Here is a 23,324-nt window from a genome sequence, read left to right on the forward strand (position 1 = left end):
ATTGTCACTGGCTTCAGAAAACAATTCACTGTACTGTGGTCAATAGTATCTGACAAACCTCATTATAAACCACAAAATGTCAAATTCTGAAGGCTTTGGTGGGGGCATATAAAACCTTTCAGCATCACAGCCAATTTTAAAAATGAAGATATTCTTAAAGTTTTTTTAAAAAGGGGGGGGGTTGAGAGCATAGGGAGACACAAAAAATATTTTAGTATCATAGCAGCAGGCCTATAGGAGCAGCAAGGGTTTTAAAAAACAACCAAACAACCAAATGGGTGTATGTGTTTTTATATAGGAAAAACATGAGGGGGCACCATCATAGTGGAGGATCCACTTTTCTTAACATCGGCAAATTGGAGGAGGGGAGTTCTTGGCCAGTCACAAAAAACAACTTGAGGGGAGCTAAGATGCAGCCAATGGGCTGTGAGCTACATCTGTGATAAAAGTATGAAGGCATCATAATTGATAACATTCACCAGGTATTTTATTGCTTTCTTTTTCAATGCAGAAGCATTGGCTGTGCTCATATTCCTGCACTTCCTTTTTTAAAAAAGGCATTTTTTTAGTTTAATAAGTCCTTCACCCTATTATTCAAACTGTTTTGTGAGTTTAATTATACATGTATATCTGGTATTAACCCCCCTAAATCAATGTAAAAGCCACACCTCTTTCAAATTTCAATCGCTGGTATAACTGAAATTGATCAGCAGGTACCAACCTGGAGATCTGAAAGAAAGAAGAAGACAAGATGTTAAGATGGAAGGTGGGGGATTAACTAATCCTAAAAATGAGTCAAACAAGAATGTCTGATGACATTTGCTTCCATTATTTCCCCCGTGATCCGTAAGTTCAGAGAGGGGGAAAGAGAGAAAGCAATCACAACAAGGCTTCAATTTTGAATTCAAGATCATTTGGCAATTTAAGAGGGACACAAATGTTAAAAAGTAAACTGCCAAAACCAAAGCTGGTTAGTATTTACAAGAACTCAACTGCAAACAATATTCTATTCTGCTAAAACAAATATGAGTAAGCTTAGAAATTTCGGGTACAATTCATCATACAACTGCCGGCATAGTTTGAAACGAATAATTAGTGGTGTTAACTTGTTGGAGCTGCTTTGGGCTATGCTGATCAGGCATCCACACTAAGTTTGGCATCAGTGGCAATGCAATGAAATGCTCAAAAATCACACACAAAAAACCCACCTTCCAATGAATTGTGTGTTTTTTTATTGTTGTCATATCATCACTGAAACCACTTTTCAACCCATTGTGATAAAACCTTTATTCAAATACCCAGATTTGACACAGAGTAAATTAGAATTAGGTTTCTCAAATTAAAAAGCACTTTCTTTGAATTTTACTGCCAAGTTTACAGTCTCTTGCCACTACTATATAGATTCACACCACTCAGTACATCCAGGACAATCTCAGGTTTGCAGTTTTCCTCATTCAATTGCACAAACTTTGAATTCACAAGCAACTTTGATAATAATGGACCAATACCAATAAAAATAGACTACAGGGAGAACAGGAAACAAAACAAAACAAAAATAAATAATATGAAGACAGTATGACTCACTAGATCATGGGATAATAAACTGAACATGAACCAACGATATGATTCTGTAGCAGAAAAAGTTGATGTTTATATTACTTAATAAGTTTGTGTTTATATTTTTAAATTATTTGGAAAGTACTTGTACCATTGTACTTAATTCCAGATAGCCAGTCTAGCTCATATTTCAAATGCTGAATGATGTTTCAGAAGACAATTCACAAAAAGATGCCAATAAGAAATTCAGGAAAGGTTTACAACGATGATTTTTTTAATAAAGAAAAATTACAAGAACAGATTAGGCTACAGGGAAATTTGCACTTTTCAAATATTTAAAGAGGATGCAAAAAAGGAAGGAAACATATGCCAGGCATTCTTTATTAATACAGTGGTACCTCAGGTTACATACGCTTCAGGTTACACACTCCGCTAACCCAGAAATAGTGCTTCAGGTTAAGAACTTTGCTTCAGGATGAGAACAGAAATTGTGCTCCGGCGGCGCAGCAGCAGCAGGAGCCTCATTAGCTAAAGTGGTGCTTCAGGTTAAGAACAGTTTCACTGTAACCATGTTCTACATATTGACCTAAAACAGCACCTTCCCCAATATACTGTAAACCATCTCAGACCCTACAAATGGCATGTGAGACCATGTTGGTAGTGCCACTTTCAAGGGCTTTCTGGTTGGTGTTGTCTCATGCCAGGGCCTGTTTAGTGGTGGTTCACCATTTGTGAAATGCCCTCCCTGGTGAAATGTGCCTTTCTCCATCATTAATGAAAACACACCTGTTTATCCAGGCATCTGATAAATGGACATTTTTCCTGGCAACCCTGAGATCCTTGAAGTGAGAGCGTGTTTTTATAATGTGTTTAACTGCAACTGTTTTTAGAACACCTTTCTTTTTTTTAAAAAAGAGACGTGTTTGCCATCCCAGGCTCCTTCAAGAGGAAGTGAAGGATATAAATTCAATAAATAAACAAATAGTTGTGGAATGTCTGTAGGATCTCTCCCATATTTAAGGTACTAGGTTTATGGCTGAACAGCCATAGAGGAACAGCATGCACCAAAGAGACCTATTTTTTCTCCTCTTGTCCTAAGATGAACCCAAATGATTCTTTTTAGGAAATTGATTAGCTCATAACTGCTAGATACACTGAATTAAGCAAAGAATCTTGGCACATCATAAATCACTGCAATGGAGGGTTACAGATTGCTGTAAGGCAATAGCAGGATAAACAACTCTGATCCAATCCTGTTTGCTGCTCATAACCCTGTGCGCCAGAAACACAACCACCCAGTTCTCTATGTCAATGATGCCGCTGCCAGGTCTTGGAGATGGAAATAAACCAAGAGCAGTCACCAAAAACTACTAGATCGTTGGATCCAGTCATGTTGTCTTCAAACCCTTGACTCAGTTTACCAGCCATCAGTCAAGATGGTGGTGGAACAGTAAGTCTTTCTCAGGTCATTCTATCTTTCATTAATTTGTCAGATACAACATGATAACTGTCATAAACGAACTGGGGGACGAGAAGCAATGAAATGTGTGGGTGGCTTTCTGCTAGTTCAATTACTAGTGCATATCATTGCAGCTGAAAAAATATAGCATATGAAAAGCCAAACTATTAAAATAAACTTAAGAACTCAAAAATGTAAAAGGAGTCACAAGAAATCCCTTGTGTAGTCAGCAGTAAGGATGGATGAATCTGCCAATTTCAGTTTTCCCTTTTTTTCTAGTCTTTTTCCACATCCATTTGCATTTTTACAAAATAAAAGAATGAAAATTCACCAGCATTTTAGTGCTGATCACTTCTAACATAAACATTTGTATGCCATTTTGCCTGATATATACAGTTTTGCAAAGCAACTTTCTGTAATATAATGCATTTTATGTCATTTTGCTAATCTATGGGTTTTTATGCACACTTTGCCCCAGTACATGCATTTTGGCATGCATTGCTTGGCTGGAAAACCGCATTGCAAAATTTGGTGCAGTACAAATGCCCTGGCAGTAGCCCTGAATTGGTTCTGCTGGTGCATTTGCACTGCGCTGAGTTCTCAGACAGAAAAGCAATGACAAACCTAGACAACATCTAAAAAGCAGAGACATCACCTTGCCAACAAAGGTCCGTATAGTAAAAGATATGGTTTTCCCGTTAGTGATGTATGGAAGTGAGAGCTGGACCATAAAGAAGGCTGATCGCCGAAGAATTGATGCTTTTGAATTATGGTGCTGGAGGAGAATCTTGAGAGTCTCATGGACAGCAAGAAGATCAAACCTCTCCATTCTGAAGGAAATCAGCCCTGAGTGCTCACTGGAAGGACAGATCCTGAAGCTGAGGCTCCAATACTTTGGCCACCTCATGAGAAGAGAAGACTTCCTGGAAAAGACCCTGATGTTGGGAAAGATGGAGGGCACAAGGAGAAGGGGACGACAGAGTACAAGATGGTTGGATAGTGTTCTCGAAGCTACCAGCGTGAGTTTGACCAAACTGCGGGAGGCAGTGGAAGACAGGAGTGCCTGGCGTGCTCTGGTCCATGGGGTCACGAAGAGTCAGACACGACTAAACAACTAAACAACAACAGAGTTCTCAGATACCTTCCCCCTCTACCTCTTGATAAGCAACAGTGACCCATGTGAAGGGAAGCCAGCACAGCAGCTCTGCTGCAGAGGAACACAAGCAAAGAGGAACATTATCAACATATACAGAAGCTTGCAGTTCCACACCTGGGACACAGCCACAAAGAAAGCCGTCTCACATGTTACTCTTAATGCAGCTCAGAAAGAGTCTTCCGGCTCGATTAACCTATTCAGCTACTAACACAGATAAGTTAGCTTATCGATACCTGCTTTCTGAGTGAACTCTAATAGTGTACATTGTATGACAAACAGAACTGTCTTACAAAAGCTAGTAAATGTTAGCTAGTAAATGTTCTGGGACAAAAATAGTACCATGCATTTTTTATTGCAGCAAGTTTAAAACAATAATTTCTCAAGTCTTTTTAGCTTGTCATATATATATGGTCTATGGATAATTCACCTAGTCCATGCTGTAGATATTTAAGTGCCAGTAATGTTGCATACCACATAATGGAAGATGGTTTCAGGGAACACATTTCTATAAATCAAGAGCACAGATTTAATTTATATTCCCTCCAATATCCCCACTACTTTTGGCTTCCATAGCATGTCACATTATTACCGCCCCTATTCTAACAAAAGCCTGTGCATTATATCCATCATAAAATATTCATTTCTTCCATTAAAGAACTCCCTTGCCACTTAGAACAAGTCTTTATGGGTTTTTATTAAAAACAGCAATGTATGCGGAGAGAAATGAAATGATTATATATTCAAAAGTAAACATATTTGGCCAATGTTCAAAAAAACAAAACAAACAAATCCCAAACATTTAATGAGAGAGACTGTTGTGTTGACAAGAAAGCATGTACCACAACTTTATAGTTTCAAATTTAATTTGTGAAATGCAGCACTCTGAAACACAAACACTTATAGACTACCTCCTCCTATGTGTCCCATTACTATTTATTTTAAAAGATTCCATTTGTGGCTCTTTGATGCCATCTATGAATCACTATGCAACTCACTCCAATGGCAAATTGTGGCCAAGGCTGAACATCTTTTTGAAACATGCTGAATGAGGCCACCTTCTTGGATTGACTTTTAGGACTCAGTGTTAAGTCAGGATAGAAAAACGGGGGGAAATAAACAGATTTAATTACATTTTTACTCTGCTAAGAGACAGTGGCTTGTTTGCGCCCACGTTGTCTTTTTCTTTTCTTACACGATGGGAACTTGCTTCCATTACTGACATGCAGTTATGTTTATATATATATACACCAAACTAAGCAAATCCTCAGTGCACAGGGTGATCCTATGCGCGCGCGCACACACACATGAATATGAGATCCTTTTTACAAACAGCAGATAAATTAATTTGATTCTTCAAGTATCTCCTCCATACATGCACAGTGTACAGAACATTTTCTACATCTCGTCATTCCCCTCCTGAAGTTGCCTAGACAACCTTGTTTGCCATGAATAAGGTTAGCTTCATTTCAATTACAGATTCCTCCCAGGCAAGGAATCAATATGCCTCATAACGGTATATCTTCAGACAGAGCAAATGTCAGGAAATCATCTTGGCAAACAACAGCAAAGAGTTTTTTTGTCAGATTCTCAGCCTCACATCAAGCCTCCGTCATACAATGTCATGATCTTTTTAGATTAGAACTGGTTACAACATCAGCATCAGAGTAAGCTACAAGTTTCTCACCCTTGGTTTAAGGGGATAAGTAAGGGTGTGTTCACCAAAACTCACCATTAAGAGGCCTTAAGGAGTTGAGCACATTGGCCAGTTGCCAATTGGGAATGGTCAATAGCCACCCAGGTTATAGGTAGTATGAATTCCCCCTTCCAGTCATTCCTTGCTTTGGGTTACTCTTCCTCTCTAGGTTACCCAAAATGTGGGTTGCATTAACTTACCTGCTATCTGTAGGTAGGCTATTAGTAACATCACCATGTCCTTGTATGTAATAGAAGCTTTGGCCCTTTTAAGTGAGACTTGTTTGGGACTCCCATTCTTTATTGCCAATTTATTCTGGCACAGATAGTGGGTGCTTACCACTGGTAACAGATCCATGATGGGAAAACAGGTGATGAGCCCAGAAATTCCAATGATTTTCAGTACACTGATGAGTTTGTATTCACCATAGCCCAGCAAATAGCCCAACAATAGAAACAGCTTAAAAGGACATACATATCTCACTTTTAAGTTAATATCGGGACTCAGTCTGGAACAATACATGCCAAAAATCATTGGCTAGCTCCTGGCAGGAGGTGGAAGCCTGACCCAGACTATTAAGGTCATGGTTCTGGTTTGGTTTTTTTTAACGTAGTCAAGGACAGATTAGCATGGAAATGTGATCAGAACTCTGTTGGCAAAGCAATAGGCAGCAGTAGGAAGGGCTGTGAAGCTGCCCTATATGTTAATCAAGAGAGGCATCAGGTTGTTAAAACTTTAATGCAATTAAGATCACTTCTTGTCCTTGCTCCTATTCTGTTCAGGAGATATTATTCCTTACATGCTCAGTGAAAATCATAAATATATAATGAATAATCACCCTGAACAGAATTTAGTGCATTCCATCATTCATGGACCATTAAATATATTCTTCGTTGTTTATTCATTCAATTCTTTGCCCCTCAGAGTACAGAGGAAAACATTAATGGCCCATTAATGCATACCCTCATGTGCCCTCTTGCTTAGCTAATTGAAATGGATCTTTAGATTTCAGAAGCTTTATGAGCACTACTATCATATTCCAGTGTTGCTTTGTGTTTTCCGTGCAAACTTTGAAGTCACACACTCAAGACAAAACATTAAAGTGAAAGCTTATGAATACTCCAGGCTCATGCTATCCAAGTAAAAGACCAAGTGGCCTTACCCACACGTATTTGCCAATTATGAAATCCAAGTTGAATACCTGACTCGCACCATTTTCAAATGTAGCCTTAAAAATCATATGAATCTTGCGGGAAATCGCAGGTCCCTCTCTTGTGTGGCATACATTCTGGTGAATTAAGCGCTTTCATAGATGTGGTGAAAAATGTGAGGTGACCACCTCTGGAAAGAGTTCATAGTTGTACCTGTGATAAAGTGGTCACATGATAGTTTCACCACAAACACTTGTTCAACAGACTCTGGCAGTGTTGCAGCTGTGCATGTTAGTTGTAGTTCACCTTACAAGTTGCCGTTGTGGCAAATGTTCCTTCTAGCATTAAGGAGGAAGCGCTGGGATGTCGTGGTGGGAGGCACAGATGGGGAAAAGGGTGGACAGAGAGGAAGGGCAGGGCAGGTAAAGGAGCAGACTGCAAAATGCTTGAAGACATTACGTGAACAGGGATCATGGAGTCTAGTCTACAAAAGCTTAGGCTAGAGTAAGTTCGGTAGTCAAGGTACGCCAATGCTCATGTTTTCACCTCTAATTTCACCTGCTGTTTGTCCAGCCTTTCTTCAGAAACCTTGCCAGTATAAAATAAGTAGCTTGTGTCCCAACCAACACACACACCGTTATATGTATACATAAGTACCATCACTTCTCCTGAAAACGATTACCTTCTAATTTCTATTCACACTTGCCCCCAGTTCACAATTTAAGCAGCAAGTGACATGTGTAAAACTCTCTACGATTTGTGTTTTACAACCTGGAATGCCATACATATTCCAACATTCATTTTCTAAAGGAGGGCTGGTGACATTCAGATTGGGGATGTTCTGGCTATTAAGCAGACAATTTTGAGACCGCCTGGATGCCAAGTAAACATTTCCCCAGGAAAGGAAAAACAAGAAGAAAACCATCTGCTTGTTTCTAGTTTCTCATGTCAAGTGGGCCTCCTGCCAAGTAGTCATTAGAGTAATTAAGGGGAGGAAACATTCTAATGTATTCATTATGTAAATGAACAAAAAATATTAGAAAGAAAAAGAAGTGACAAATGGAGATACCTCAGTTTCTTGCACAGTCCCATGGTTGAGGCACATCATGTCTGGACAAGTGATGGGAGAACCACACCCCTCACGAATAGCCAGCTGCATATACTGTTTCAGGCACTAAAAGAAGAAGAAAGTGGAGAAAACATAAATTACAAACTGTATCTCAACTAACAGTGTACCTTCACTTCTTTAATTGGCTCTCTTTGAGCTTCAGTACTCCAAGAACTGCAATTGCGATTGCAAAGCAAAGATTAAACAACTGACTACAAAAACCTTCATTGTGTCCCAGAAGCACACAGGCTCAGAGTCAGCAACCAGGCGCAACAAACGTACATGAGACCAGCGTGTGGGTAAAAACTAACTGCAACTTTATTGGTTACAGATATATCAGAGTTGGACGCGGGTGGCGCTGTGGGTTAAACCACAGAGCCTAGGACTTGCTGATCAGAAGGTCAGCGGTTCGAATCCCCGCGACGGGGTGAGCTCCTGTTGCTCGGTCCCTGCTCCTGCCAACCTAGCAGTTCGAAAGCATGTCAAAGTGCAAGTAGATAAATAGGTACCACTGCGGGGGGAAGGTAAACGGCATTTCCATGCGCTGCTCTGGTTTGCCAAAAGCAGCTTAGTCATGCTGGCCACATGACCCGGAAGCTGTACGCCAGCTCCCTTGGCCAATAAAGCGAGATGAGCGCCGCAACCCCAGAGTCGGTCACCACTGGAGCTAATGGTCAGGGGTCCCTTTGCCTTTACCTATATCAGAGTTTGGCACCACACAGAGCAAGGATCTGTTGGACAGAAAATCTTGCTGGCTGATGCCAGGCCCAGCCTGCCCACTGGACCTACTCCCAGGAAGCAGCTGCCAGACTCTTGATACCAGTGCCGCGCAGGCTGTTCAACATGAGCATGCAACAGCCTGCCCCAGTCCCCCAAGCATTCAGGTGCCACCCCAAGACCCCTTATGGGGATTGCCTCACTATCTATTGATCCTGCCCTATGCTCTCCCTGGCCACAGTTATGACCAAAATGAACAAATGAAATCAATCTGTGTACCCCTGACATGAGGAAGGGGAAAAACCTGACCGCCAAAGGCCAATTGTGATGTACAATCCTTCTCAGTCCTGTGGCAGTGTGGGAGTGGCAGGAGGGGAGAGACCACACTGGCAATGCACTGCCAACACTGCAGACTATGTGGTCTTACAATAGGCCAGCTGTGGACCAGGGAAGAAGTGTTCCCTCTCAAGCGCTTGTCTGGTCCACACTCATCAGGACTCTGAATCAGGGGCATAGCATGGGGGGTGCCAAGAGGGCCGTGTCCCCATGCACACAATTTTTGGGGGGGCATGAACTAGGTGCTCCCAAGCAGGCAGCTGCAGCATGGCCTGGCCCCGGCTGGTACTCCTCTCCACCCGCCAAGGGCCGTATCGGCCAGGCAGGTGGCTCGGCGAGCCCCTGTTTTACTCCGGTGGGAGTGGGGTTGTTTCATTGAGTTCTTCCTTCATACAAGCTCAGTTTGTGCTCAAACAAAGGGAGTGGAAATAGCAAATTAGAAGGTAGAGTCAAAACCGCACAACATGAATTGACCCAGCATATGCAAATGCCCACAACTAGGGGCAGGAAGCAGCAGTTTCGTAAACTAAAATACAAACACATATGCGGACGCGTGTTCTAAGATCAAATTCAAATGGAGGAACAGTGGATCTGGAGCAAGATGCCTGCTCACCTGTGGATGAGCCCCTGAAAAGTGCTTAACGCTTTCCTTGCTAGCTGTTTTCTGTCCAGAAATCCACCCCACTCTCCAAGCTGTGTTTTCTTTGGTGGGGCTCCAAGTTCACATTTACACGAATTATTATGCATCTGGAATGCTACAAGCAAGAAGGGAAAGCAATTGGGCAGCTACTTAAGAGTGTGAAGAATGGCTGTCAAGGAAAGAGTTAAGACACATATTGTTGCCACTTCTGCTCAAAATTTCATTACAGCAAGCCTTGGGAATTCACATGGGAATTCACTCTATAGTTTGCCAGTCAAGAAGTTTGTTCTGATCTCACGCTGCTAGGTAATGGCTCAACGAAGCACTTGCGCTCCTCTCACTGCAAGGCCACGCCATTATTCAAGACCACTTGTGGATAATCTCTCCCCACATCCACAAGCAAAGGAAGCTGATCACAGTACAGCACATGGCTTTTCCCAAGGACGCCCAGCCCTCCTTATTCAACACGTTCCATTTCACCTTCTCTACTTCAATACTTTAAAAGGTTTCCAGCTGACTAATTGCAACCCTTATTATTTGGAAAGCAAATGACAAAACGAAAAATATGACCAATTTTAGATTTTAACCAGGAAAGGCAGAGGGAGTTTGAGTAAAACATAGGCCAAGAATAGAAAATCAATACATGCTATAAACAAATATCCTAGGGTGTCTAGCGTTATATGTTACAAAAGCACATTATTGTAATCCAAGGCACATTGTTTTAAATCAAAGTCAATCAAGCTGATATTTGTATATTTGACAGAAGGGATCTTCTGATAACCAGAACTTAAAACAAGAATTTTGATCCCACCTGCAAACTTCATCTACCAGCTTAGCCAAAATCACTCCAGCGGTGTGAGATTCCAGGAGTACGAGACGCATTTTAAACCAGCGTCTGTGTTTCCCCTGGGACAATAAGACACAACAGAGACTGTGGTGTCTTTATACTATATGGTTTATTTACACATGTATACAACTTTAAGCGTACAATGGAGGGGTCCACAGCATTCTTGCCAAATAGATTCTGTCTCTCTCATACACATAGCATTGCTTCCAAGAACAGACATCAGCATCGCTCTCTCCTTACACTGCTTACTAACCCCCAGATTCAGATCAGTATTCATTATGCTAAACATAATTCTGCAAAATGGTGGTTATAAATACATAGCGTATGCACAGGGAGTTGTGAGGTGACCAGGAGTCACTGGTCTGATTTGTAGGCAATTCTAAAGCATGTTTTAGCACTATATGGATGTCAGCAAGCATGTGCAATGGCTACTTCACTCCCACGTGCAGTCGGAAAGAGCCTTCTGTCAAATTTACTTTTTGTTTCAAAGCCTCTGGGTTTAGCATAGTGTGCAAACCAGGAATTCTGGCTTATAACAAGCTATGGTTAGTTGCTAAACAAGCGAACTTCAAACCCTGGGTTGTGAAATTTACTTGTTTAGCAACTAACCATTGTTTGTAAAAAGGATTCCCAACTCATTTGTAAACAAGGCGAAGTTAAGATGTGATGCTAAGCAGAGATTATTTTAAACTGCAAGAGAACCCAGCAAAAGACCTCTCAGGTACATGTGAGGAGGGGGACTGCACTTCACCAACAATTTGGTCTGGTTCACTGAACTATCACATTGTAAAGGCTAAAAAATGGATGCCCTCCCCTGCTAGATTGAGTATCGACTGACAGTGCAGAGGCCACACCCTCTATTTTTCAAATGATTTTTCATCACTAGGTCCTTCATTGGTAGACTGTACACGGAAAGACCACAAGGAGCTTTTCTTCCTTCTTATAGCCTAATAGCCCCACTCCTACAGAGACGGCATGAAAGGCCAAGAAGAATTTCCCTTTGTTTGTGAACACACACAAGTTGATCAAAGATAGCTATCTAGGTAAGTAACAATTAAATTAACTTCTTGAAGCACACTAGTGCAAAATTCCATCATATTTTTTTAAGTCTTAAAAATACACCTTTCCATGAGGCCATAAACACTAGTATGATCTTGTGCCAGCATATAACGGGTGTGCTCCTTATACTTGTTACTAATGCACATTTCCAAGTTAAAGTCATATTACAAATGAGAGGTTTTATTTTTAAAAGCAAAGTCTAAGCTCAAGCTACCCAAATGTGGCAATCGACTACCTGTAACAAAGTGAGGGGGTGGGGGAGAGAATTTGGGATAAGCCTTATTTAAAATCACTGAAGCATTATGACAGTGTGTTTGTGCCATTACGGCTTTGAGCTGCACATGTTTTCCCTACACAGGGAAACATTATGCATCCATGCACACTTGTAATCTGTAACAAAGTAATGCAAGCATATATTGCACTATGATTATACATGAGCGTACAGTGTATAGTTATTGGTGTGGACCAGGATTTTTCATTTGAAAAGCCGCCATGTAAGCACAGGTGGAAACATAGCAAGTTCCTTGCAGATATGTTTCCTCAGACTAGTTTCTCTCCCCCCCTCACCTCTCAGTCTTGTTGCTATCTTCAGGACAAAAGAGTGGTTTCTAAGGAAACAACTTATCAGCCAAGTCCTCAAGGCTAACCTGAAAGCTCTTTGAACAAACAATAGTCGGAACATGGAGCATAGCTCTTGCTTGTTCCTGCATCAACATGTCAGGAAGGAGATGTCTGCACAAGACAATAGCACATTCTTCGTTAAGGAGACCTTTCCCCGCAAAAATCAGGTTATTCATCTCCAAAAGGTACAGGGTCCATCCTAGACCACACACTTAATCCAGAATCCAGGTGGCGTGTTTTTCAGGAAATACTGGTGCCTAGCCGTTTCTTGGTTTCACCTTCACTAATAAGGAAAAGGGCGACTTCTTCACATTCTGTAAGCTGCCCGTAGCATGCAAGCCACTTCTGCAGTCTCTGGGAAATCAAAACTTTATAGGTTTTTATTGCTCGTAGAAAATTCAGCGATAAACACTCCAGGTTCTCAATTTACAAACCAGGTCAAAAGAAACTCAAAGCTCACTATGACTTACAGGTCTTACTATCTCGATGTCTCTCCAAAATTTGTCAAGGGCAGACGTAAAGTATCCATATGAAGTTTGAAATGAAAGAAAATGTTTTCTGAACAGCTGAAAGTGGTTGAAGACAAAGCAAGGTTTCCCAAGGTATACATTAATTCATTTCTCTCTCTCTCTCTCTCTCTCTCTCTCTCTCTCTCTCTCTCTCTCACACACACACACACACACACACACACATGCACGCACACAAACAGGCTTCTGGTAAAACCTGCTTTTGAAAAGGGAGGGCCTGACCTGAGTGTACACAGTACAGCCAAAACCCCTCTTATAAACTATCTTTCAGATCTCTGAAAAACCATTATACAGAACATTATTACTTATTGGCTAAGTTTTGGCTTAAACATTGTTTTGGAAAGTGTGGAAGAAATTGATTTGCCCCGATAGAGACTTTGTCAGGCAAGGCCTCCTTCCACCTGCCTTGCTCTACCCTCTAGTCTCTGCTTCTCAATGTGTATTGTATTATTTTATGTACTGTGGCTTGCCGTTGTTTTATTGATTACAGTTTAGATATCATTTATTGTAACTGTTGAGTGGATTTCTGTTCAACTTTTATATGTTGACATTATTATTTTATACTATTCTAATGGTTGTTGAATGTTCCTTTTTTGATGTAGGTTGCCTATTTTAAAGTTATGTTTTATTATCTCATTTTTGTATTGCATTAAATTGTTATAAGATGCACATCTTTTGTTTCTTCAGTTTGTAAACCGCCTTGAGTATTGTAAGATAGAAAGGCGGTATACAAATTAAAAATGACGATGATGATGATGAAATGCAAGCTGAATTGAATTGCTCCTCCATCTCTAGCTACAAACCTAAACACATTTTCTAGAATTTTAGCCCCAGTAAGAATTATCAGTACAGTGGTACCTCTGGTTGCGAACAGGATCCATTCCAGAGGCCCATTCGCGATATGAAAAGAATGCAACCCGCAGCAGCGCATCTGCGCACACGCGGGTTGTGATTCGCCACTTCTGTGCATGCGCGACATCATTTTGCGCGTCTGTGCATGCGCGAGCGGCAAAACCCGGAAGTAACCCTTTCCAGTACTTCCGGGTCACCGTGGGACATAACCTGAAAGAACGTAACATGAAGCGGAAAGACTGAAGCTGGGGTTGCTTCCCTTTGGAAGGAAAGGTGGGTGGAGACTTAAAAGATTTCTGCAAATCCTGCTAGTGGAAGGCTGTGCAAGGACTTCTACTAGGGCATCAGGGCTTCCCCCTCTCTCCCTCTGCCCCATACCCCTCCAAACTGGCTGGTAGGGGTGTCAGTACAACACAGGGAAGGAGAGAGGCAACATGTTGGCTGGCAAACTGAGGAAATGACTGCCATATTGCTATATTGAATTCCTCCCAATACAGTGGTACCTCAGGTTACATACGCTTCAGGTTACACACTCCACTAACCCAGAAATAGTGCTTCAGGTTAAGAACTTTGCTTCAGGATGAGAACAGAAATCAGGCTCCGGCGGCGCGGCGGCAGCAGGAGGCCCCATTAGCTAAAGTGGTGCTTCAGGTTAAGAACAGTTTCAGGTTAAGTACGGACCTCCAGAACGAATTAAGTACTTAACCCGAGGTACCACTGTACCATCATTTCTCTGGCTCACTGTACCAACCTGCTTCTGTTCCATTTGTTCCTTGCATGCACACATATACAGATATCTATTAAATCATCTTTTGCTGCAGGGATGGAAAGCTATGCTGGCTTCCCCATAAGGAACATTGCAGAGTGGTCTCTGTGTCAAGCACTGAGACAGAAGTACTGTATCGGGTATTTAGTCCCTAAATAGAAAGGCTGTTATGGCCAGACCTGGCTATCAAGGTTGACCAGTTTTCATAACAGCCCCTGTAGTCAACTCTGCCAGGCAGGGGGAAACAGTACATAGCTGAAGACTCAATTTATGAGCATCAGGATGACCACAATTCCTGCTCAAATAAACTTAATGCCAGGGAATAAACTCCACTGAACCCAGTGGGGCTTGCCTCTGACTGCATGGGTTCCCACTTCTCTGGGTGAGAACCAGGATTGGACTTTGCACTACCACAAGTGAGACTGGATGTGGTCTCTGAGTGGTTGAAGACTGAACGGTAGGTCCAGACTGTAGGAAATAGGTGCATTATTTGGAACAAGGTGATATTTTATTTCTATTTTATTGTTGTGTTGGTATTATTTTCTCTTCTGTTTAGTTATCCCTGTTAAGCTACCTTATTTGTATTATGTTATATAATGTTACATGGAGCAATTTTTAAAAAATTTACTTACTGATATTACGATTCTTTCAATTTGGTTCCCAATACATTTCTGAATTTCTATCAAATGAAGAATATTTTGCTGCGAGCCACTCTGGGCACAACTCTGTGGGTGAGTGGAAGACAAATAAACAGGAAATGATGATGTATTGGAAAGGAAGCTCAGCTTTTAACTGCAGAACATCAGCTAGTTGAAATGCAACTTCTAGCTTTTAATTAGAAATGCAAAACAATCTTGCAAGGACATGTTACTATTTAAACTGCTATGCTAATCTGTCACAGCAGCAAAACTTAAAAGCCTCACCACCTCATTCACTTGCCAATTACCTTGGCACTCCAGCAGAGAGGTCATCACTCCTCCTGCTCTGAAAAAAGTCCCAGAGCTGTGCTCCACTGCATTCTCCCTCCTTTACTGACATTATTGCCATAAGCTTTTGAATGAAAGCTGATGCTCATATAAAAAGTTGTGCCAGCTCCACAGCTTATCCAAATGGCAATGGCTGTTTATAAGGTAGCAGCACACAACACCAACAAGCTGTAGTTTGATATTTGCTACATTAGTTAACTACAGCACCGTGGCCCACAGTGTTTGAAAGAGGTTTGGGTATTTTTACATACACCATTCACCCAGTGCCAAATCTTATATGGTCCTGTTCATCCAATTTTCCCTACATAAGACAGCAAGGAATTGTAGCTCTGTGAGGTGGGAACTACAGGTCCCAGGATTATCTGGAGAAAGTCATGTGTTTAAAATATGTATTGAATGTGTTTAAATGTATGGTGTGGCTCCGCCCACAGAGTATCAGTGCTATCCCTGGAGTAAACATGGATAAATAAACTCCTGTGAACTCAATGGTGCTTTCATCTAGGAATTGTGGGCAAAATTCAGCAAATGGGGGAAATGCTTTTTTACAAACATGCATTCACCAATTTGACCATAATTGCCTCTTTGCCACACTTCCTATTGCAATTACTTTACAACCTTCTAAAATCCTACTGCACCCAGACGATTCCAAAAATGATGAATCATTCCACTGCCGTGTAGATATAAAGCCACTGCCTATTTGTTATGAGACTGGCCTACTGTTTTATGCATGAAAGGAGGCAGCACAACAATTGGCCAGCTTACACACAATTCTAAATTAAACTAAATTAAACTGTGGCTTGGTGCGAATAAGCAAATGTGTAGGTTCGCAGGGAGAAGATCACCGCCGCTTCACTGTACCTCTGGCCCTGCTTCTTTGAGCTAATTCATGACCCTGCATCTGAATCCAGGCTCATTGTTTTGTCTCCCCCAGACAAACCATAAGCAGTAAAGAAGAACCTTTCATTACAGCTAGCTGTTTATCTGGAGCAAAACAAACCTTGTGTTCAAGTTCAAATGCCATGCTAAGCCAAATTTTGGATTAGCTGACAGCAGCAAGACCAGAGGAAAAGCAAAGGGGCTGCAAACCTCTTTCTGGGAACCCACGAATTTGCTTGTTTGCACTAAACCATAGTTTGGCTTAGAGTGATGCGCAAGTCCGTTCACCTTTTATCAGGTGTACAGCGTTGCAGCCAGTCAACCAAGCCTCAACAGTTTTCTAGCGTAGGGGGAGGTACGCTGCCATCATCTGTGCCCCGGGGACAGCTCCAGCCAATCTACGACCAGAGTGGGTGTGGCCGCGGGCCATGTAATTTCGGCGTGGCCAGCTGGTTCCCTCTTTCGTGCCTCTTCATCAGATCACCCTACCCACCCACCCTCTTTTCATATGACCTTGCTATGGCAGTTGTCAGTCACCTTGCTATGGCAGTTGTCAGTCACCATGTTGTTGGAGCAGGGTAGGATTTTTTTCCACTTGGCAAATTGGCACTGGCCATTTGGTTTTCGCCTACCTAATAGCAATAGTCACAACTTTTGTGAGGTTAGGCATTGGGTAAGCCTTTGTTTGGTTGGAAGGGAGGTTGCTGCCTTGCCTGCCCCTCCTCAGTAACGGTAACCTGTTAAAGGGATCTGGGATGTGAATACTGTCCGAAGCCTGGGTGTGGGCTAGGGCTATGCCACAGCCCATACGGGGAGTCCTTGGGGTGCCACTATCTGACGTAAGTTATAGGGCACCTACTAATGGTGATTTACCCTTCTGTGGACTCCCTGCAGATGAACAGGAGCCAAGATATAGTCCGGTTTCTCCCAAGGCCTAAGCCAAACCGCTCACATCTGTAACCAATAAAGCTGAGGCCTATTTGAACCCATAAACCAAACATTCCATGTCAGTGTGATTTCTTGTTCTCCTGGGAACTTTGTGGCTCAGGTGCCTTAGCATGCAAGCCAGGTCACCAGTTCAACAGGAATACAAGAGTGACATAAATTGCATATGGTAGAGATTTCTCAGGATTTGCAGCTAAGATTTGCAGACCACTATTTGTCCCATATAGGGATTAGAAACGGTGTAAGTACTGCTCCTATGAGTAGGGTGCCTTCTCTGTGGTGGGATTCTGGAGTTCCTTCACTGGAAAGATTTACATGGAGCCACCATTTCTGTCACTTGGGCACCTGGTCAAGCCCACACTATTTGTGCAAACTTTTTAATGGTATTTTTAAAAACCACATTCTAGGTAAGTGCTCTTCCTTGTTGTTCCCAGGATTCCTATTGTTATTTTAATTGCTTGATGTTCTTATCTTAAATGATAGTTTGGAAGCCACCTTGGAGATTCATTAAATTGGAAAGGTGGAATCATATTTTCAATGAAGTTCTAGATACAACAGGTACCGGTACTTTTCAAGCTGCAAAACAATTCATTGTTCACCTTGGGTGCTGTTAATCCTTTCCAATGGTACTTCTAAGCTTCAGCTTATGAAATTAATTGGCTCTGGCTCTATAATAAAATAATAAAAGGTCACTCAAAAAATGTTATGCTAGTTGTGCAAGGGCCACTTTTCCATGACTGCCTCCCCCGTTGCTGATCCAAACTCAAGAGGAGTGTTTATCACATTGATTCAGCTAGTACAAAGGAGTTCTTTTAGTTGCTGGTAACAGCCATAGAGTGCAGGAATCAGTAAGATGACCATATATGTAAAGGTAAAGGGACCCCTGACCATTAGGTCCAGTCGTGACCGACTCTGGGGTTGCGGCGCTCATCTCACTTTATTGACCGAGGGAGCCAGCGTACAGCTTCTGGGTTATGTGTCCAGCATGACTAAGCCGCTTCTGGCGAACCAGAACAGCGCACGGAAACGCCGTTTACCTTTCCGCCAGAGCGGTACCTATTTATCTACTTGCACTTTGACGTGCTTTCAAACTGCTAGGTTGGCAGGAGCAGGGACCAAGCAACGGGAGCTCACCCCGTCGCAGGGATTCGAACCGCTGACCTTCTGATCGGCAAGTCCTAGGCTCTGTGGTTTAACCCACAGCGCCACCCGCCTCCCTTTCAAGATGACCATATAGGTGCCTGAAAAAACAGGAATGGGGAACCTTTGACTCTCCAGGTGTTACTGGACGGAAATCTCTGTCATCCTTGAACATCGGCCACAATGATCCTTAGACAGCTCAGGACCGCAATACCTCAAGGAGTATTCATATGAACCAACCTAGACGCTCAGATCATCATGTGAGGCCCTTCTCCATGGGCCTCCTCCATCAGATGTCTGGAGGGTGGCAACATGAGTACAGGCCTTTTCTGAAGACTCCCCCTTTGTGTATTATTTATTATTATTATTATTACTGTGCCCATCTGGCTGGGTTTCCCCAGCCACTCCCCTAGGGAGGTTAGCCTGACGCTCTCATTACATATCTTTAAGCACTAGGTGAAAATGTTCCTCTTCAACCAGACCTTTGGCTGACTAACATTCTATGTCTCTTAAATGCATTTGTGGGATGGGGTTATTGGTTTGGTTTGTTCTCTTGCTTTAGTTACGCATTTTATGTTTTTATCTTGTATTTTTATGCTGTGAACCCCCCTCCTGTGAGATATACAGGTGAAGGGCGATATACAAATTTTAATAATGATTCCTACAACCACTCCTCACAAATGACTGTTGCCAGGAATGGTAGGATGAGGCTGAATATCAATAACTTTGCTGACAACTACTGACCCACTCACCACAGTATGAAGTAGCAAATATATGTTCAAAGAAAGCAGAGCTGCCTATGCCAGCTGCCTTGTCATTATGGGATGTGCATGCTGAAATCAGAAACATTGGAATGGGAAGGGCAGAGTTTAATCCTCTATTTTAACTACACAACCAGGCGGTTGGTGATATACAAAATCCAACTGCCTTGCTTCACATTGCCCTCAAGTATGTGACAATCGAGGGGCTGTCTCAATACCCCAAACCACATATTGTTGCAGCAGTTTTACTTCTGCAAATGATTTCCTCAGGAAGTGGTAAATAAGGCTTTCCTTAAGCAATCTTCAAAACACAACAACAAAACCTAGATGGAGGAAATACATCAAACACAAGCTAATGGCGTGCATCAACTTTCTGTAGAAAGGGCTCCTTTTTTCTTTTCTTTCTTGGGGTAAAAACCCACAACTTGGTGGATGATGACCAAGCAAGTGAGGAGAAAACGACAAATGTTACTCACCTTTATCAAAACAGATTCACAAATGCTTTGTAATATGTTTATTCGAAATTGTAAAACAGAAAATTTGTATTTAAAAACATATTCACAAACGCAATTTTAAGATTAGAGGATTTGAGCTGTAACTTGCTACCCCCACTTGCAAATACACTAGAAATTTCTACCAGGGAAAGAAGAGAAATATTGCAAGGTTAACATTTTCTAAGATACTTCCCTGGGCTAAGAAAGGTTCTAAGTGTTGTTATCAGTGGGCTGGAGCCATGGGGGGGGGAGTTGTTTTAGGGGACATCACCCCTAAAAGTTGAGCTTTTGGGGAGAGCTCATGGGTAAAAAATCCCCCCTGTAAGAGGGCATTATGGGGGACAGGCTTTTATTGAGGGGGACAGGCTTCTGCTGGAGGGGCAAAACTGAGGTTAATTGAGTATTTTTGTTGCTTTTCAATAGTTTTTGAGGATTTGGGGGGGCAACTGCCCCCCCACAGCTACTCCCATGGCCAGACCTACAAAGCCCCAAAACTGCATCCTCCCCACCCCCAATATCTGCCAATCAAGACCCAGTTGTCCATATGACATAAAAATGAATCATCTGAAATGAGGAGGAAGAGGAAGAGGGCAAACATTATTATTACCACCACCATCAGATTTCTTGCACACTTCCTGGGATATTATTATTATTATTAAAGTATGCATACAGGCAGTGAAACACAGAAATCAGATAATGGTACTACTACTAATACTACTACTACTACTACTACTAATAATAATAATAATAATAATAATAATAAATGTTTGTACTCTTCCTCCTCAATTCAGGTTGCATATCATATATGTGTAAATAAACCATATATCATAAAGACACCATAGTCTCCACTGTGCCTGGAATGTTGCAACGCTTGGAGACTGGCATGCAACAATATGATGACTCATGTGGGACAGTGCTTTTGTTCCACTTGCTGACTTCACACACAGGTGTTACAGGGAGATGTTGGAAACCCCAGAAAGAAGGCTTGACTCAAACTATGCAACCCTGAGATCAACCTAGTTTCCTAAAGCCAGTGTGGTGTAGAGACTCGTAATCTGGTGAACCGGGTTCGCTTCCCCGCTCCTCCACATGCAGCTGCTGGGTGACCTTGGGCTAGTCACAATTCTCTGAAGTCTCTCAACCTCACTCACCTCAGAGTGTTTGTTGTGGGGGAGGAAGGGAAAGGAGATTGTTAGCCGTTCCTTAGGGTAGTGATAAAGCGGGATTTCAAATCCAAACTCCTCCTCTTCTTCTTCTTCCTCAGCAGAAGAGTAAAGACAAGAAGACTAGGAATGATGTGGTAATCAGAACTTTATCATATGGTATCAGATATCTGTTTGTGTGTGTGTGTTTGTTTGTTTTTGTTTGTTTGTTTTGGTGGGGAGTGGTTAAAAGGTAGCCACAGACACAGTAACAGAGTAAAGAAAAAGCATCGAAATCTCAAGCAATAGTAGGAAATGCTGCTAACATTGAGCCTGCATTACAGGCAGGGCTTTTTTTAGCTGGAACTTGCTGGAACTCAGTTCTGGCACCACTCAGGAGGGCTCCATTGCCGTTCTGAGAGAGGGAGGGAGGTGTTCGTGGTGACTTCCAGACCTCTTTTTCTAGAAAAATAGTGCCGATTATAGGTTCTCTCTGATCACCTTTTCATGCAGTGACAGGTGCCACACCAAACTTTCCAGCAGATACCTTGCAGGTGCCAGTCACTTAGTTGGTAGTATAATATGTGCCATGGAGTGCACTCAGAGCTAGAATGTACAGACTGGACTCTGTCACAATGTTAGATGATTAGTACTGTACATAGGAACAGCTCCTGGGGCCATGGGGGCTTCTGCCCCCACAATAAAATATTTGAGGGGGCCAGGCTCCCACAAAGTTGATGGGCATTCCCATTCAAATGGTGTGTGTGCACTGCGTCAAGTGATCAATTATGCAAGGTGGGGCTTACCTGGGCACCCACAATATCTTATTCAAGTTTGCACCCCTGGTACTGTAGGCAAGAGAGACTGGAAACTACTGATATTTAAATTCTTTTCTTAATGTACAGATGCTGACAAACTATTCTTAGACCACTTCCTAATCACAAAGCTAAAGGTTAGTACACTAATATTTGCCGAGCAAAACAAACAGCGCCCTGTGTACTTTAGACAGCAAACCTATATCACTCTGGGAAATTGCAGTAATCCTTATCATCACACCCGATGCAATAAAGTCTCCACAATATGGTGCACCCGCTTATCCTTGCATAGTGAACGACTTTTGAACTTGGTGACATAGATTTACTATGTCCTGGTGTTTTTCCAAGCAACGAGTCTAACTAGGGACATTAGTGCCAATGCTCTTAAACCCAACATAGTTAACATAGTACTTCATCCCTGTGTAACATGGTGGTGCAGGAGATCCTGTTCCCAGAACTTTAAAAAAAAATGGAGGAAAAATATTCACTCTAGCCCTGCAAAGTGGAAAAGTTAGCCTTTAAAGAAAGGTTAATACTGTAAAACTGTAGGACAGCCATCCCAGCATGCATGTCTTAGCCATCAACAGATATGTACAAATCAATTACCTTCCCTGGATGCTCCCTTCAAAGTTAATGAATTTCCAGAGAGGGAGCCCTGTTAGTCTTTTACAGTAAAAACAACCAAGTGTGGCACTTTAAAAACTGCTAATGAAGTGGCCAGTGACCTATCACGAGGCCATGTTTGGCTGCAACTCTAACCATGTCTAGTAAGTCCCACTGAATTCAATTACTCCCAGGTAAGTAAGGTTAGGACTACAGTTTCACTGTCTTGAATCTAAAACTCAGTATCAACTACAGTGGTACCTTGGTTCTCAAATGGCTTAGTTGTCAAACAAATAGGCTCCCGAACACCGCAAACCTGGAAGTAAGTGTTGCGGTTTGCAAATGTTTTTCAGAAGCCGAACGTCCAACGTGGCTTCTGCTTGAGTGCAGGAAGCACCTGCAGCCACTCAGAAGCCGCACCTTGGTTTTTGAATGGTTTTGGGAGTCGAATAGACTCCCGGAATGGATTAAGTTCGAGAACCAAGGTATCACTGTAATCCTACCTCAGGCATAAGGAAAGGACAGTTTAGCACCCTGCTGATAGCTTCTCTTTTGTGTCTTGGATTGTATGAATTCCTGTGGGCATCTTAAATACTGTTACGAAGATTGCACACCACCCCCCAATCTCTGCCAAGTGGTAACAAGATTCCAGGGGGTTCTAGGAGCTTATCCAGATGTTTCCGTTGGGAGTCAAGGCGCAGCAGAGACTGTTGCGTCTTTAAGAAATGGGTGTATTTTATACATATTTACACCTGGGCGTAACAAACAAACCATTTAGATGCACACACAAAGTCAAACACCACTTCAGAAAAAAGGACTGCAGCAGGAAGAATATGCAGATAAGGTACACTGCAAAACAATTTACTTTTCTATTTATGTATAAGGTGTACATGCTGTGTACATGTTGTGTTGGGGGAGGGACACTTTCATTGTAGAGAGCTAAGGCAAAAAAGCTAGCCATGGTGGAGGTCCAGCAGTTGGAGGAAGGAAATTCAGTTGGCAACTTGTTTTTAACAGATTGCTCCAACACCACTGCTCTCAACACTGTTCCTTAATATTACTTAAGTTACGGT

The 23,324-nt window shown here is 42.2% G+C and overlaps 1 protein-coding gene and 2 long non-coding RNA genes across 3 annotated transcripts in view; 1 reads left to right on the forward strand and 2 right to left on the reverse strand.

Moving 5' to 3' along the window:
- LOC308482307 overlaps window positions 1-23,324 on the reverse strand; it is a 200,547-nt gene that overhangs the window by 68,633 nt on the left and 108,590 nt on the right. The window lies entirely within an intron of this gene.
- Window positions 1-23,324, reverse strand: part of RNF144B (ring finger protein 144B) — a 73,640-nt gene that overhangs the window by 8,082 nt on the left and 42,234 nt on the right. Inside the window, exons 5-6 of the mRNA XM_081015312.1 lie at window positions 8,086-8,190; window positions 669-729 (exon numbers count right to left, since the gene is read on the reverse strand). Coding sequence (XP_080871438.1) covers window positions 669-729; window positions 8,086-8,190 — 166 coding nt within the window. The remainder of the gene's footprint in view (window positions 1-668; window positions 730-8,085; window positions 8,191-23,324) is intronic.
- Window positions 9,220-23,323, forward strand: LOC308482318. The gene is made up of 3 exons (XR_013989211.1): window positions 9,220-12,946; window positions 20,959-21,013; window positions 21,739-23,323. It is a non-coding gene; the product is annotated as an uncharacterized lncRNA (long non-coding RNA).

The sequence above is a fragment of the Podarcis pityusensis genome (assembly GCF_964106645.2).
Source record: "Podarcis pityusensis genome assembly, chromosome: 7".
Taxonomy (NCBI): Eukaryota; Metazoa; Chordata; class Lepidosauria; order Squamata; family Lacertidae; genus Podarcis; species Podarcis pityusensis.